Source organism: Stegastes partitus, unplaced genomic scaffold (genome assembly GCF_000690725.1).
Source record: "Stegastes partitus isolate 25-593 unplaced genomic scaffold, Stegastes_partitus-1.0.2 Scaffold0, whole genome shotgun sequence".
Taxonomy (NCBI): Eukaryota; Metazoa; Chordata; class Actinopteri; family Pomacentridae; genus Stegastes; species Stegastes partitus.
Window position 1 is genome coordinate 1,965,885 of NW_007577731.1, and position 15,025 is coordinate 1,980,909.

General features: G+C 42.6%; 2 protein-coding genes across 4 annotated transcripts in view; one reads left to right on the top strand and one right to left on the bottom strand.

The window, feature by feature from the left end:
- The window catches only part of LOC103360869 (complement factor H-like), a 14,993-nt gene extending 8,162 nt beyond the window's left edge, over window positions 1-6,831 (bottom strand). For 2 of the 3 annotated variants that reach the window (XM_008286895.1, XM_008286824.1), the window contains exons 1-2: window positions 6,762-6,831; window positions 6,488-6,679 (exon numbers count right to left, since the gene is read on the bottom strand). In XM_008286895.1, the coding sequence (XP_008285117.1) occupies window positions 6,488-6,679; window positions 6,762-6,819 (250 nt within the window). In that variant the 5' untranslated portion in view covers window positions 6,820-6,831. Of the gene's footprint in view, window positions 1-4,774; window positions 4,838-6,487; window positions 6,680-6,761 lie in introns of those variants that run through there. The other variant, XM_008286971.1, reaches the window with a different exon arrangement.
- A 6,551-nt stretch (window positions 6,832-13,382) lies between these two features.
- LOC103368592 (uncharacterized) lies at window positions 13,383-14,592 on the top strand. Its single transcript, XM_008297039.1, has 4 exons — window positions 13,383-13,484; window positions 13,576-13,739; window positions 14,102-14,171; window positions 14,269-14,592. Exons 1-4 carry the CDS (start codon window positions 13,383-13,385, stop codon window positions 14,590-14,592), a joined length of 660 nt encoding a protein of 219 aa, XP_008295261.1.
- The last annotated feature ends 433 nt before the right edge of the window (window positions 14,593-15,025 follow it).

Here is a 15,025-nt window from a genome sequence, read left to right on the forward strand (position 1 = left end):
GCTTCATTCAAGACATTTAAATCATGGAGAAACACTCACCCGGTCTAGCTCCCACCAGCCACAACCTGTAAACAGTCATACAGAAGCACAGCAGTGACTATTTTATTTACTTGTCAAAGGAAGTCAGTATTGCAGTGTTGGTGCTCCGACAGCATCATGTTTCATTCTGCTGGTTGGATTTTGTCACCTTTCCGTCCATATAAAAAGCTGAACTTACATTTGGAGTACCGCACTTGTCCATTAATGCAATGCACCAGAGAATAGTGATTCGTCCACCAGTCTGGGTGGGGCTTGCACAACATTTTCTCATTGGAACCCTCTTCTAAGAGTTTCACTCCAGCAGGATATAAGTGAGGGAGTGCATCTGTGATCACGGAGCAGAAGGCAGCTGCACAGAAGGAACAACAAACAAATAAATGCACATTTCTTCCCCCCCATACATCTTTGGCAGATTTTTTGAATAAAAGCCGTGAGCTCGTCGGTACCTATGCAGGTGGGCACTTCGGACCACGTGCCGTCGCCGTAGCACACCACCGTATCTGGACCCACCCGTTTGTAGTAACTTTGACACTCGTACGTCAAAGAATTTCGCTCACTTCGCATAAGGACACCGTGTCGAACTATGGGGACCCTCCCACATCTGTCAACTGAAATGCAAAAATGGAGAAGTTAATGAAAATAAATGCGTCATTGTGGCGTTTATCGACTTCACATTTCACTCCACGTTTTGTTCTCCTCGTCCTGAGACCAAATCCTTCAATAAGAAGAGCGAGAACCTTCACTGCAAGTGGTTAGCAAACGATGAACAAACATATCCCAGTCAAAGGCCCTCGTTAGTTGAGGTATAATCTGGCATGGATGATGCAAAATAAGAAATGAGTCTGCTTACGTACTTGGGGCAAAGGTTGGGGTCGAAGATCCTGTAAGATGTAAAGCAGACACACCAGTCAGGTATCACTGTGAGATCTTGATTTTATTGATTTCTCACAGACTAGCTTGACATTTCCTACATTATACTCGGAAAAAAATAGCAAGGTTATCTTTGCTATAGGTAATTAAATTACTTGTCAAAATACTAGGTTCTTAATTCATATTTATTGTAAATCAAAACCTTCCTATTCCATAGGTTTCGTACCAACGCCATTAGATACAGTGATGTATACGGTGGTCAGGAAGTGCAAAACACTTTTACAAGTAAAATCAACTGGAAAGGGAATGTACCAACTCTGGGATTGAACCGGAAGTGGACAATAAGAGTTGTTGTTGTCATTTATGGAGTTCATGGTGACCCAAGATGGACAGCGACCGAGTCATGCTTTACCCGTTTTGTGACACACATAAGTCGATTAACGCGGTTTTGTTTTTCGTGTGGTCGCTCTTTAGAATTTTTAAATGGTGCAGACCAGACGGAAGGAGCAGATACAAAGGGGGCATCTCAACAGCCGGACTTGTTTAGTTCAGAAAAACGGTAATCGCATCAAGGTTTGACCCTAAATTCACTACTGAAATTCTGTTAAACTAATAACCTACATGAAGTTAGACGAATTCGAAACAATAAAAGGTATTTTTTATTTACCAGTCTCAACTGTCTGAAGTTGTCCAGACAAGTTCAGATGGAGGTCAGGACTAAAAACCATGAACTAACAAAAGAATTAGTTATGAAGCCAATTTTACTTTAGACATTTGAGTTTAAATTACAGACCGGGGCACCCTCCTGGAGCCAGGCCTGCGGGGGGGAGCTCACCAGGGAGCGCCTGGTGGCTGAGCCTTGGGGCCCCGTGGGGCTCGGTCGGGCACAGCCCAAACAAGTGACATGGGGCCGCTGCTCAGAGGGCCACCACCCTCAGGGCAGAGGATCGGGGTTGGGTGCTATGCCCACTGGGTGGTAGATAGGAGTGGGTGTCCTGGCGTACCACCCCCTGGTGGCATAGACTAGCTCTTGGGATGTGGAAGTTCTGGCACACTGTCCGACGCCTCAGAAAGGAGAGGCAGAGAGTCACCCAGGCTGTGTACAGCCGAGGAGGAGAACTGCTGACCCAGACTGGGGATCTTGTTGAGCGGTGGAAGGAACACTTCGAGGAACTCCTGAACCTGGTAAACACGTCCTCTGCTGAGGGGGCAGAGCCTGAAGACTCAGGGGTTTCTGCGTCCATATCCGTGGTGGAGGTTGCCGAGGTAGTTAAAAAGCTCCTCGGTGGCAAAGCGCCAGGTGTGGATGAGATTTGCCCTGAGATGCTAAAGGTTCTGGACATTGTCGGACTATCATGGCTGACACTTCTCTTCAATGTCGCGTGGACATCGGGTACGGTGCCTGTGGAGTGGCAGACTGGGGTGGTGATTCCCATTTTCAAAAAGGGGGACCAGAGAGTGTGTTCCAATTACCAGGGAATCACACTTCTCAGCCTCCCCGGGAAAATTTACTCTAGAATAGAATAGAATAGAATAGAATAGAATAGAATAGAATAGAATAGAAAAATGCTTGATTTATCCCAGTCTGGGAAATTACTGAACTACTGAACTACTCTCGGGTGCTGGAAAGGAGACTCTGGCCAATTGTCGAACCTTAGATTCAGGAGGAGCAATGCGAATTCCGTCCTGGTCGTGGAACAGTGGACCAGCTCTTTACCCTTGCGGAGTTGCTGAGGGGGGATTGGGAATTCGACCTGCCAGTCCACATGTGCTTTGTGGCTCTGGAGAAGGCCTATGACTGTGTTCCTCGAGGGACTCTGTGGGGGGTACTGAGGGAGTATGGGGTACCAAGCTTGCTGCTACGAGCAATTCAGTCCCTGTACAACCAAAGTGCGAGCTGTGTGTGCATTGTCGGCAATAAGTCGAACACGTTCCCAGTGGGTGTTGGACTCCGCCAGGGCTGCCCCTTGTCCCCGATCCTGTTTGTGGTTTTCATGGACAGGATCTCAAGGCGCAGTCAGGGTGAGGAGGGTGTCTGGTTTGGGGACCTCAGGATCAATTCTCTGCTTTTTGCGGATGATGTGGTACTGCTGGCTTCATCAGACTTTGACCTTCAGCACGCACTGGAGCAGTTTGCAGCCGAGTGCGAAGCGACGGGGATACGGATCAGTACTTCCAAGTCCAAGGCCATGGTCGTCTGCCGGAAACCAGTGGATTTCCACCTCCGGGGGGGGGGGTTGCTTCCTCAAGCAAGGAAGTTTAAATATCTCGGGATCTTGTTCACGAGTGATGGGAAAATGGAGCACGAGATGGACAGGTGGCCCGGTGCGGTGTGAATGTGAGTGTGCTTGGTTGTTTGTCTCTAAGTGGAGCCCTGTGATAGACTGGTTACCTGTCCAGGTGAACCTGCCTTCACCCTGAGTCAGCTGGGACAGACTCCAGGCCCCCACGACCCTAGTGAGGATTAAGGTGTAGAGATGACGGATGGATGGATGGATCTCAGTCCACTGTCCACTTACCACATGATGGGATTCCAAGCCAGTTTCCAGACGAGCAAAGGACAGATGTTTGGGTGGTTGTCCCATCAGTTGTATACCCACTTTCACATTGATACAGCACTTTGGAATTTGCACCAAACACCTTCTGCTGTCCCAGACCAATGATGACTCCATGGGGGATCTGAGGAGGCTCACCACATGCATTGGGACTTTCTGTAAAAAAGAGAGAGATAAAAAGTAAAGACAGCTACACGAGTAGTTCCTGGAAATTCAAACCTGCAGATCTGAAAGACTTACTTTCACAGACAGGCAAAGAGGACCATGTTCCATTTATGCACCTGCTTCTTCCAGAGTTGCCTTTGAGTTCATATCCGTCATGACATGTTACCATAAGGTTGTGGTGCTCTGCATACCAACCATTTTGGTTTTCTATGTATTTTCCATTGGGGATAGTTGGTGGAAGGCAGGCTGTTTCATCTGTGGGAAAAGAAGAAAAAAAAAAACTGTGAAGGTCTTTTAACTGTCTTTGAGTTATTTGTGTGGATATATCTGATCTGAAAATAACATAATTGTGACCCCCTGGGGATGCAGACATTCAGCAAAATCAAGCAACTAAACTAAATAGGTTTGAGGGTGCAACTTTTTTCTAAGCTTTGTCTGAGGCCCACAGTTTCAGATGTTGAAAACTTGACAGGATAAAGTGGGTACAGCTAATGGATGGATGGATGGATTTGCATTTCAAAAGCAATTCTATTTTAGGTATGGAGCAATTTGAGCTCTACATATTGGCTTTCAAGAGAAACAAATACTTGGTTTTGGTTAGCTCTGTCTCATAATTTCGTGTGTCTTCCCTATAGATTCTGTCTCCTGTCTCCTCCTGTGATTAGTGTCAACCCAATCGTTTCTTAGCTCGTGTTCTTGGTCTTCTCTGTTGAGTTCTCCTTAGTTAACAAAGTCTTTAGTTTGCTCGCTCACTCAGTCCCCTGGTCGTCTTGGTTCAGTTGGTTTTTGATATAGCACACCACGCATTTCACCTTCGTTAATAATTGCTCACTTCAATGCCTCTAGTCTCCTCGTCCTTATCCATGTCTACACGTGGGTTCCCTAATAAACCGTGAAATGTGGATATAACAATTTAATTGTAATTATCATTTTTCCCCTGAGGATATAAATAAACCTATTGTTGGTTAAAACTTGAAAGATCCCAGGTGTCCTCACCAGGATGCAAACCAGCGACCTTCTTGTTGCGAGGCAACGGTGCTAATCACCGAGCCACCGTGCAGCCCTTTTGCAGAACAGATAACTGAAAATGCCGCAGATTAAAGGTTACGCTATTGTAGGGTTATGAGATGTTACAGAACACTTACCCATACACTGTGGTTCAGGAGACCATTTGCCATTTTCGCATGTGCTTGTTGCCCACCAGCCCTCCACTGGTGGTTTTTGTCCCTCACCACAGGTGTAATGGAGCTTTGATTCATGAGGATAAGTTTGTCGTCTTGGTATTAAACAACCACCATCCAGCTGTGGAGCAAGACACGGTTGTTCTTCCTCTTGTGCTGAAACAGTCACAAACAAATGAGCACTCAAGTGAAATTAGTTGTGATGATTCTAGATGACACATTGAACATTCTTACCGTGTAGCACTGCAGGAAACCAAACCAGAAGCAAAAAGCCAAGATGTGTCGCACACATTGTGTCGGGAATCCAAATAACGCACGACAAAGCAGAGCGATGAGCTCAGATCAGAACCGGTTAATAATTGTTGAGGTCGATTCCCGCAAAAGTTAGGAAACATGGAGTAAACACTGCTGTCACACTGTAGCTCTGTCAACACAATGCAGCGAGCACGTCAGTCCACACAAAGCAGAGGAGGAATAACACGGCAGACTCCTCTCTCTCTTTCTCTTGTTTAAACATCGACCTCAGAGACTCAAGTGAACTCCACAGTTTGGAAGAATACTTTGACCAAAAAATATATATATCTGAAAATCAACACTATGTGGCATTACTTCATAACTTTGGACATGTTGAGGTTAATTGGTGATTCTAAATTGTCCGTAGGTGTGAATGTGAGTGTGCTTGCTTGTCTGTCTCTAAGTGGAGCCCTGTGATAGACTGGTTACCTGTCCAGGTGAACCTGCCTTCACCCTGAGTCAGCTGGGACAGACTCCAGGCCTCCACCACCCTAGTGAGGACTAAGGTGTAGAGATGATGGATGGATGATTTACACATTATTCCTACATTATGATGTTATTACAGAACAAACCATAACAGCTAGCTCAGTAAACACATCCTAATCTCAGAGTAAAGGTGTGTAACATCCACACAAACGCAGCAGCGCTCACCAGCGTTTGGAAGAGCTCCCACAACACTGATTTATCTGTTTAGAGTCCAGATTTCAAAATGATTTCCCGGACNAATGTATTGAGGAATTCTGGAGGGCAACCTGATGTCCTGAAGAGAACTACGACTTGGGAGACGATTGGGACAATGACCCGAAGCAAACAGTCAAAACTACAAAGAAAAGGTTTAAAGACAACAAGGTGAGTGTTCTGGAGCGGCTGAGTCGGCGCTCAGACCTCAATCCAGTCAAGAGTTTGTGGCTGCACTTGGAAAGGGAATCATCCTCACCAAGCTTGAGCAGTTTTGAGAAGAGCCAGAGTGTGTGAGGCTGATAGGAAGCTACAGGCTCAACGCTGCATCTGCTAAATGCTGACTTGAAGGGGACGAACACTTGTGCAATCACTTTTTTATCAAACAATAAAACTTGTAAGGGAGTGAATACCTCTACAATATATATTTTTTCCTTTTACAAATGATAGTCGGCAAGTATGTGGATTTAACAGTTGAATTCAGATTTCATTTTTCCCCGTTAAGATATAAATGTGACTATTGTTGGCTCAAAATTGAACAACATAATTCAAACATGCAATAAGGATAAAGTTAATTTCACTACTTCACAGTGACACACAGTGAGAGATGCATGACATTAATGTTTTGCAGAACAAATTCTTGAAAATAATCTGCAAAAATGCAATAACAACTGACTCCTACCATTTCTGCAGGGCTTCACTTACCTATGCACTGTGGTTTAGGAGACCATTTGCCATTTTCACATGTGCTTGTTGCCCACCAGCCCTCCACTGCCGGTTTCTTTCCCACATCGCAGGCGTAAGTCACCTCTTCTTCATGAAGATAAGTTTGTTTTTGAGGCACTAAATAGCCGCCGTTCAGCTCAGGAGCGAGACACGGTTTGGATGACTTTTGTGCTGAAACAATCACAAACAAATGCACAGTGATTTGTTTGAAGGCAATGAAAAGGATTCTAGGTGACACATTGAACAATCTTACCGTGTAGCACTGCAGGAAACCAAACCAGAAGCACAAAGCCAAGATGTGTCGCACACATTGTGTCGGGAATCCAAATAACGCATGACAAAGCAGAGCGATGAGCTCAGATCAGAACTGGTTAATAATTGTTGAAGTCGATTCCCGCAAAAGCTAGGAAACGTGGAGTAAACACTGCTGTCACACTGTAGCTCTGTCAACACAATGCAGCGAGCACGTCAGCCCACACCAAGCAGAGGAGGAATAACACGGCAGACTCCTCTCTCTCTTTCTCTTGTTTAAACATCGACCTCAGAGACTCAAGTGAACTCCACAGTTTGGAAGAATACTTTGACCAAAAAATATATATATCTGAAAATCAACACTATGTGGCATTACTTCATAACTTTGGACATGTTGAGGTTAATTGGTGATTCTAAATTGTCCGTAGGTGTGAATGTGAGTGTGCTTGCTTGTCTGTCTCTAAGTGGAGCCCTGTGATAGACTGGTTACCTGTCCAGGTGAACCTGCCTTCACCCTGAGTCAGCTGGGACAGACTCCAGGCCTCCACCACCCTAGTGAGGACTAAGGTGTAGAGATGATGGATGGATGATTTACACATTATTCCTACATTATGATGTTATTACAGAACAAACCATAACAGCTAGCTCAGTAAACACATCCTAATCTCAGAGTAAAGGTGTGTAACATCCACACAAACGCAGCAGCGCTCACCAGCGTTTGGAAGAGCTCCCACAACACTGATTTATCTGTTTAGAGTCCAGATTTCAAAATGATTTCCCGGACGGCTGTATTTACAGGTCAGTGTTGGGAAATATCAAACACAGCCAGGCCAAGGGTCAGACTACAGCAACACAGGTAGAAAAAAAACAACAAAACAGTTTAAAACAAATACCTGTTTATGACTTGGATTGATATTGATGATCAGTTTCATAGTTTGTGAGCTCCGTGTCGCCACCTGCTGTTCTGTGTCGTTTCATTTCAGCTCAAATTAAAGTTTCTGAATATTTAAAAGCAACAAACCGCATGAAAACAGCCTCTAGTTAATAAAGAGGAGACGTGAGCATGAGGAGAAGTCTTCTTTCTTTTAGCAAATGCATCTAGTACGTCACTATGTTTGGCTCTAGTGGGATTAATCAGTTTATTTATATTGTATTGTATATTTAAAAAAAACCTCTAAAGCTGTTGTAAAACTCAGCTTTTCCCCACATTCATGTGCAATTTTCAAGTGGGAAAGATTGTTTTGTTTGTTTTAATCAAATCACTTCTGTGAATTGCAGACATACAGTTAAAACCAGAAGTTCACATCCACTGTGTACAAAGACATAAAAGCTTTTTATCTCACCGTCTGACATTAAATGTGAGTAAACTTTTCCTGTTTCAGGTCAGTCAGGATTACCAGCATTATATATTTTTGCTAAACACCAGAAAAATAAGAGACTTTTTTTTACAACTTTCTTCAAAGTCAAAAGTTTTCATCCATCTCCTTCAGTTTTCCAGTGAAGGATATTTTTAAAAAGCAGAAGAGGCCTTTAAAAGGTTCCAGAGAGCATCGTCCTTCTGTGAACACAAACCTGAGCAGAAAGCATCGGCTCAATAAACTTTACCTGAACAACAACTACTCAAGAGGTTCTGAATTCTCACTGATCAACAACCAGAAGAAATATCTGGAATAGTCTGGTGTGGTCAGCTGTTTAGGTTGAAGAGTTGTGAGCGTCAGAGCTGCAGACGGAGAACAAAACGACACTGAAGCGTTGCTGAAGGCCCACGTTTCCAAACTGTATTTGAACAAGGTGCGTCGTGTTCTAACAACACACTAGTTATTATAACAACTATGAACAATAATGAACAACTAATGAGCCTTCCAGCATCAAGCCCTCCTTGTATCTGGACCTCCGTCTTGACAATCCGACAGCCTTGCTATTGTTGGGAGAAACTGTCTTTTCTCCGCGTGTTCGTTTGTAAAGATGAGACAAGATTCAGATCGGTCTCAATTAATCAATTTAATCACAGCTGAATATTGCGTTACAGAGCTCTGGGTCAAACTCTCCCTGGCATCAGACAGAGTAAGACACTTCCCTTTTCCTGTGACCCTTCTTTATACTTTTAAATCACATGATGTATAATTATCTCACAAAACAGTTGGTTACAGCCCATTTCCATCACACTCGAGTAACTGTATCTTCATCTGACTCTGTCAGCTGCTTGTCCTGTAAAACCATATAAGGCAAAAACCCAAAGGCCTCACAGAAAGAAGAAGTTTCGTGCATAAATGTAACTTCCTGTTTCTTTTAAGCCTTAAGGACTATACTTCACACAATGTATAATATATTCATGCACAACACTATGCGACATAGAAGAAGGTTTTACATTTAGTGTCGGATTATCGAGTCACAACTATGTCTAAAAAAAACCCCCAAAAACAGCAGTTATTTATTACATTTCACATAACTGTAGGCGACAACTTCAGGTGAAAACGACAACTTGTCTCTTTTACTTTGTTTACTTGGAAAATATTGTTTGTGAAAATTTTCTGCAGTACTTTTTTTTTGCATTTTGTGAAATATCCTTGTTGTTATTTGTTTTTATTGTGTTTTGCTTACTGTAGTTTGTCCTTCTGGGGCCACCATACATTTGACAACAACCCTTGTAATCGCGCCAGCAGCCTGCGATCTTTGAGAGCTCAATCCCTACATTAGTTGCTCTGCTTCAGTTTTGTAATTCACAGCACATGCAGCTTCTTCGTACGTTTTCTAGGATTTACGTCGTGACTCTTCACCTTTAAGGACGCTCGCTGTCGTGTGTCCATCTGAGCTCAGGGGGCCAAAAGGTCGCATCCTTAGAAACAAACCAAACAGGGATCTGGGACGAGCGCTGCATCTCTGCCAACAGAAACCAGAGAAAGTGATGCAAGGTCGAAGGGTTGGATGCTGTAAAAGAGGAAGGAGGTCTGCATGCAATTTGTTCTGCTGTCTGTGTGCAGGACCCTCCGTCTCTATTGATTTCTCCTTCCTCTATCTGCTTTACAAATCTTGTCCTGCGCTCGCTGATTGATGAGGAAGCTCGCTTGCCAATTTCCTCCCGGGTTTCTCCTCGTTTATCCTCCGTCCCGTCACGCTACATCTTCCCTCGCCCTAGATTTTCTCCTCACACCCTCCACCATCCGTCTATTCCTGACAACGCGTGAGCTGAGGGTGGATGTAATTAAAACGCCAGTGTGGGCAAATAAAGGCCTTGTTAACGTGGTGGATTTCATCTGTCTGGTTAAAAAAGAAAAGACAAATCACCTCGAGACACCTCTTTCATTTTGCTCCTTTTTAATTTGTGCAAATTCAATCCCAGTCCTCTGATGCGTTTCCCGAATTCAGCCGGAAAGCCTCGGAAGTAGCTACTTAATCACCCGCCGAGTGGACTGAGCGGCGCTGATACGGCGCTCGTTACTCTTCATTTAGGAAACATCCTCTATACAGACTTCATCTGCCAATACAGCCGGAGAATAATTTGCTTCAGACAGCAGGACACCCAGGCAGGATCTGCTGTAAAAGCCGACTGTCGAAGACTTTGAAAAGAAAACCTGACGCAGAATATAGCTTCCATTAGAGAGGCACGAGGACATCGGCACGTCGTTAGCATCGGCTGATGAAGGTGTCAGGTTTTCTTGTTTTGTCTTTTCTCTCCTTGTCATTGTTTTTCGGACTTTTCTCTTGCTGCCATCACCTGAGATGCATCCTCATCCCCCCTTTATGGCCACGGCCATCTGGTGTTTTAGAACCGGCTGCTCAACAGCAAAGCGCTCCAATTTGTCCGGGACAGTTTTATTTTTTTTTTAATTATTCTTTTCAACCACAATTCAAAAGCAACATCTTATTTCACTAAATTATAATTTAGCAAATTTTTATTTATTATTACTTTTTTCAGTTTCTAGTTATTTGAGTGACTGTTGTGAATTTTGCCTTTTCTTTAATTTAAGGGGATCAATAAATCTGAGGAGGTTTTGTAATATTTAAGACATAATATGAGCCTTTCATAATCCCACGGTGGGGACATTTGCATTGTCACAGCAGCAAAGGGGAGAATTTAAGGAATATCAGTGCTGAAAATTAAAAATAAACCGTTGCACAGGTTCTCTCACTAACAGCGACAGAAGCATTAATATTGCACGGCTTTGTCCACAGTGTCATAAAGCCCGCATCCTAGTGTGTGTGTGTGTGTAAAAACAAATACTGCACAAGGTTTTTATTGTGTTTGACCTCAGATGTCTGGTGCAGGGAGAGGCTGCACGTCTGCTCAGTCTGAAGAACCGTCAAACCCATTCGCTGGAAGCCGGAGGTCCATCTGGATTTATCGCTGGAATGTCTGCTCTTTGCAGAAATGTTTCAGCCACTTTGACAGTGAGGAATGCAAATATTGAAATGGTGTTGCACTGAACGCTTGCACAGATTGTTCAGCTGGTTCACGCTCACTTCACACGTTCCTGAGGAGAAACTACGAGAGTTTTGGTGGCCTCCCTGTGACCTTCGCTGTAAAGACAGAAGAGAAACTTTGGCGAAATGTTTCAGCAGCTGAGGCACAAAAAACAAGAAAAAAACTGTTAAAGATGGAAAATAATTAGAAAAATGTAGTCATTTTCCATTTGAATGAAATCATTATAACAATTAGAATATAAACAGACACAATGACAAAATATATACGTGTGATGTAGGGATGCACGATATATCGGCGACCACATCGGTATCGGTTCGATGAACAAATGTAGCCGATGATTGTCTGACATCAGCGCCTTCGTCTCTACGTTTGATGTCGCTGCTATTTCACAGATGTTTTTACTTAAATAGTCCTGGACTTAAATATGTTTAAATATGTTTTACTTTTGTAATAAAGAAGAATAGTTTTCTCACAGTGCTTATTTATACTCATTTTTCAGTGTGAACAAAAATTGAATATCGACATCAGTAACATCAGAAATCTTAGTATCAGATATCAGCATCGGCCAGACATTTGAATATCGTGCATCACTGGTGTAACGTCAGAAACTGTATTCTGACTACATATATTTTGACATTAACTTTTTTAAGCTTTCATTTAACAAACATGTATTTAAAATTACACGACCAATGCTTCTTTTTCTGTTTGTTTTTACCACTGACTGTGTCTAATTTTAAAAATATGTTCACCGTCGTGAAGTTAACAGTTTGATCTATTAGATAAAAATGAAACATTTATGAAATTTAAATAAATTTTAAAATGTGTCTTTTCATCTAAAAAAAACAACTTTCAAATCATTGATATATAAAAAAGTCATTTCTATGGTAATTTAAAGCAACATTGCAGATATTTTATGTTATTTTACAGTTGTCATTTCACCTGTTTGGTCGTTTTTATTGACATTTTAATGTATTGCACAATCACAAAAAACACAATCCATCAACGAAAAAGGAAGAACACTGCAAGATTACAGTCTGTCACGGTGCTGGAACGCTCTGCTATGCAGCGTAGCAGCTCTGTCCACATCCTTGACATTTTTGGTAAGCAACGTGTGTGGATGTTGTTGGTACGGCGTGTAACTAAAGTAACAATCATATCTGATAGAAAAGAGGAGTTTCCGCTATCTCCAAGTGTGTGAACCGGTTCTCACCGGCCACATTATCTTCAAAGACATAAGCTCAGTGCAAAATACAAACTCAGAATACATAATAACTTGAAACTTGATTAATTATAAGAACCATAGGCTTCATGGAAAAATACAGACTCAGAACACATAATAGCTTGAATCATACTTAATTATAACAGGTTCATTGGTGATTCTAAATTGTCCGTAGGTGTGAATGTGAGTGTGNCATCCTTCTTTTGTTACCGTTATCGTCCTTATACAAGAACGTTCTATAATGTGTTCCCTCAACACAAAGGAAAAATGTTCTACCTTTAATATGTTACATTACTGGAACATTGTTAAACTTCTGTCATCTGAGATCTCGATAACATCTGGAGAACATGTTTTGAGTGTTTGTTGGTTCCTCCTTTGTTGTCCATCCATCCATCCATCTTCTCCCGCTTATCCGGAGTCGGGTCGCGGAGGCAGCAGCCTTAGCAAAGCCGCCCAGACTTCCCGATCCACACACACTTCCCCCAGCTCTTCCAGGGGGACCCCTAGGCGTTCCCAGGCCAGCTGGGAGACATAGTCCCTCCAGTGTGTCCTGGGTCTTCCCCGAGGTCTCCTCCCAGTGGGACGCGCCCAGAACACCTCCCCAGGGAGACGTCCAGGAGGCACCCGGAAAAGATGCCCGAGCAATCAACTGGCTCCTTTCGATGTGGAGGAGCAGCAGCTCTACTCTGAGCTCCTCCTCCGTGACTGAGCTCCTCACCCTATCTCTAAGGGAGCACTCAGCCACCCTGCGGAGGAAACTCATTTCGGCCGCTTGTATCCGCGATCTCGTTCTTTCGGTCATTACTCCTTTGTTATCACAGAACTTAATGTGTGTTCCTGACCACATCCTCTGAATGTTGACATTAAAACTTGATAATAACTTTACTAACCTCAACATGTTTTTGGACTGTGTGGGAGGAAGCCGGAGAACCCAGAGAGAACCCACGCTGCACNCAAACTGTGACTTAGTCTTCCAGAAGATGAGAGAAACCTTCCAGTACCGTCAGAAAATTCTGCACGATCCACAGCACTCGGCTGATGTACTACAAATGTTTCCTCGCTTCTTGGACACTAAAGGATTGGTAAGTATTAAAAATTAATTTGAAAAAGTTGTATTAAAATATTAGGTTTATGTTAGTTAGCTGAAATAGTTGTCCTTTCCTTTTTAATTAGATTTTGCAAGACTTCTCAATGATGTTTGGAGAAGAGGCCGCATCAAAGTTCCTGCAAAAATGGAACTCCAGTTTTAAAGACAAAGTCATCCAGGAGGCCAAGAACCTAAAGGAAACCTCACTTCTAAAACGACATCTGGCATCTGCTCTGAATGAAGGATCTGACACCACTGATGATCCAGGTACGTCATAAGAATTAAAAAAAATCTCCAGGATGCGCAAGGATTCTATTGATTACTTCCCAGAAGAACGAATTGTATTGTTAAATAACTGAAATCTGTTTGCATAAAAGTTTATTTAATGTTTAACATAAATAATGTTCTGGTCTCTAACGTACATTTGTTGTAACTAGCACACTTTTACTTTCTTTTTTTAAAGTATTATAAAACAAATACAAGGTATGACAGAATCTAGAGATGCACAAAATAGGCCATTTTAAAATAACTAGTGTTATTTACTCCATTTCCAGAGTGGGACAGTGATATGTCTTCTCTTCTTGTCCTGCTGCATCTTCTCACACCACAACCAACTGGAAGAAAACGGCCCAAGAAAATCAGCGTAGAAGAGGCAGCAGATCATCTGGTGAAATTTCAAAAGGTTTGTGAAAAAGACTATTTCATTCAAAATACTGCAGTAAATTGAATTTTTTTTTTAAGCAAATTATTTATAAGGTGATGTTTTCATTGTGTTTCAGTCATGTCAAAGCCTTGAGGATCATCTGATGACCACCAAAGGAGGCTCTCAGCCTTATCTTCTTGCCACAGGGACTTCAAAAGCGCAGGTTTTCAACTTTTACATTGTCTTGGACAAAAAGCTTGTACCATGTCAGTCATGTACATCCCTGGGGGCTTTTGACGAGCTGTTTAAGTCTCATTTTGTCTTCAGTGTGAAGTACGATGATTCTCTGTCCAGCCTGTACACATTTTTGCAGACAACTGTGTACAATATTGACATAGGTAGATCTGAAGAAACTCCAAGAGTCAAAGAGCTGAGAGCAAGGCTGTTGAACAAGCAGTAACTAGTTTATTCAACCAAAATGTTGAGTTGTTTCCTCTGCACTTCATCCTTTGGTACAGTTTTGCTTTTGTTCAGGCATCTAAAACAAATTCATGGAATGTATCCAGGAAAAAATCTAAGACTAAAATGTGGTCAGACAGGTTGCTGTTTGCAGTTCTCTAGTTATTCTGGGTTTAGGAGACATCTTATCAAGATACATGGTTTAACTGATAACATATGCGTGCCTCATGAAACCCTTTCCAACTATGACACAGAAGAATGCAACAATTCTCTGTCCATAAATGAACTACCCTCAACTTCATCTCAGTGCCAAAATGCTGTAACAGTCGCGCCAATGTCCAGTCACAAGAAAGATATGAGTGCTTCCATTGTAGCAAAGCTTTTGGGAAGCGGTGTACCAAATACTGTTGTTCTTTCTACTATTGAGAATTTAC

What these genes read in the sequence shown, in the direction of transcription:
- LOC103368592 (XM_008297039.1), top strand. Translation starts at nt 13,383, where the DNA reads ATGAGAGAAACCTTCCAGTACCGTCAGAAAATTCTGCACGATCCACAG. An exon ending in TCTTGGACACTAAAGGATTG is followed by an intron (nt 13,485 to 13,575) that starts GTAAGTATTAAA and finishes CTTTTTAATTAG; the next exon opens with ATTTTGCAAGACTTCTCAAT. An exon ending in GCTCTGAATGAAGGATCTGA is followed by an intron (nt 13,740 to 14,101) that starts CACCACTGATGA and finishes CACACCACAACC; the next exon opens with AACTGGAAGAAAACGGCCCA.